The sequence below is a fragment of the Lactuca virosa genome, chromosome 8 (assembly GCF_052849685.1).
Source record: "Lactuca virosa cultivar CGN04683 chromosome 8, Lactuca_virosa_CGN04683_v6, whole genome shotgun sequence".
Lineage (NCBI taxonomy): Eukaryota > Viridiplantae > Streptophyta > Magnoliopsida > Asterales > Asteraceae > Lactuca > Lactuca virosa.
Genome location: NC_136433.1, coordinates 190,261,259 through 190,263,190, shown reverse-complemented (window position 1 = coordinate 190,263,190; position 1,932 = coordinate 190,261,259). Strand labels below are relative to the sequence as shown.

Below are 1,932 nucleotides of genomic sequence, written 5' to 3'. Positions count from 1 at the left end.
CGGGGAAGCCTCAAGAGGAGATTAACTTGTTTCTGGCGGTGGCAGAGGAGGAGTTTAGGAGGGGTGTGAAAGTGGCGGAGGAGGATATTGGACTGAGAATCAGCTGCCTGGTGGTGAGTGCTTTTATTTGGTTTTCCAGTCATATGGCGGAGGATTTGAACATTCCTTGGGTGTCGTTTTGGAGTGCCGGAGCTTGTTCTCTGTCGGCACATTTTTACACTGACCTCATTAGAGAAAAAGGTGCTGAACTCAAAGGTAAACTAAACATGATCTGAACGTAATCAACGTATTCTTTTTATTTTTCAGCAAACAAATTTATACACAAAGTATACAACAGTTAAGATATGCATCTTCATGCACAGGCAATTCATTAGCGCCTGACAACGAAGTGGATGACTTGATCCCTGGACTCTCGACGATTCGACTAGGCGACTTACCAGGTGGAGTCCTCTTTGGACACCTCGACTCACCATTTTCAACCATGCTACATAACATGGGAAGAACCCTAGACAAAGCCACCGTTGTTCTCGTAAATTCATTTCAAGGACTAGACATTGATCTCACCAAAAACCTCTCTTCAAAACTCAAGAGCCTTCTCAGCATTGGTCCCTTCCATCTCATCTGCAAACAAAAACCATCGTCTAAATTTGATGAATTTTCATGCAGTTCTTGGTTAGATAATCAAAAGCCAAGATCAGTGGCCTACATCTCGTTTGGCACAATCGGCCGGCTTCAGCCAGATGAGATAGTCGCTTTGGCTGAAACACTTGAAGAGACCAAAACCCCGTTTCTTTGGTCACTAAACAAAGATTCCATGAAGCTTTTACCAGATGGGTTCTTGGAGAGAACAACTGCGAATGGATTCGGGAAAGTTGTATCATGGGCACCACAGGTACAAGTCTTGGAGCATATCGCAATAAGTGTGTTTTTAACACATGGTGGATGGAAGTCTGTATCGGAGAGCATTGGAGCTGGTGTTCCAATGATATGTAGGCCGGTTTTCGGAGATCAACAGATGAATACTTGGATGGTTGAGAGAGTTTGGGGGATAGGAGTGAGAATTGAAGGCGGGAAATTCACGAAAGATGGAACTCGTTGTGCTCTTGAACATATATTATCGTTCAATGAATCGTCGAAAAAGATGAAGGAGAGGATTGAAGCGTTGAAAGGGCTTGCCCACCAGGCTGTTGGACCGAACGGGAGTTCTAATCAAAATTTCAGGACTTTAGTGGGTGTGGTCACTGGTGCCACCCTCTGATTTACTATCTTGGAGCATTATAATGAATTGAAGTTGTGAAACTCATTACATTAATCTCTCTATAGTTTCTAGTTTTAATCGTGGTTTTTTTTTAGGATTTTATTTAGATATAATAAATTATTATTATGTAACCGAGGCAATACCAAGATCATCCGTAATGCATTGAACTCTTGGATTTCATATTAACATTTCATTAATTATATTGCTTTATCTATTAAAATCTATATTTCATCCAACTTTATTAAAGTTTAATGAATTGTCACAATATTAATTTTTAAAAAAATATATTAATTAATAGATAAACCTAGAATATTAATAGATAGATTGGTTGTACAAATTAAAACATATTTTAATGACTCAACATTATTGGATATAAAATAATTTAAAATATAAATAGAAAATAGATGGTAATATAATAGATAGGTTAGTTATATAAAATAAAATAAATAATATATAATCTATACCACCCATTCAATCCCTATTGATTTCTCATTCATTAAACTTGGCTACAATGGTGGTTTTAATCAATTGTATGGCCACATTTATCATTTTTTTAACACTAGACTCTCCATTCAATCACGATTGGGGATGACCTAAGAGTTGAATAGGATGATAACTATGATTTAATAGGAGTTTAATAGAGTATGAGTGATGACATGAAGTATAGTTGAATG

General features: G+C 37.3%; 1 protein-coding gene across 1 annotated transcript in view; it reads left to right on the top strand.

The window, feature by feature from the left end:
• Positions 1-1,438, top strand: part of LOC145132071 (anthocyanidin 3-O-galactosyltransferase F3GT1-like) — a 1,829-nt gene extending 391 nt beyond the window's left edge. The window contains exons 1-2 of the mRNA XM_079066719.1: positions 1-255; positions 363-1,438. The exon at positions 1-255 is cut by the window's left edge and continues 391 nt beyond it. Of these exons, the coding sequence (XP_078922845.1) occupies positions 1-255; positions 363-1,258 (1,151 nt within the window). The 3' untranslated portion in view covers positions 1,259-1,438. The remainder of the gene's footprint in view (positions 256-362) is intronic.
• The last annotated feature ends 494 nt before the right edge of the window (positions 1,439-1,932 follow it).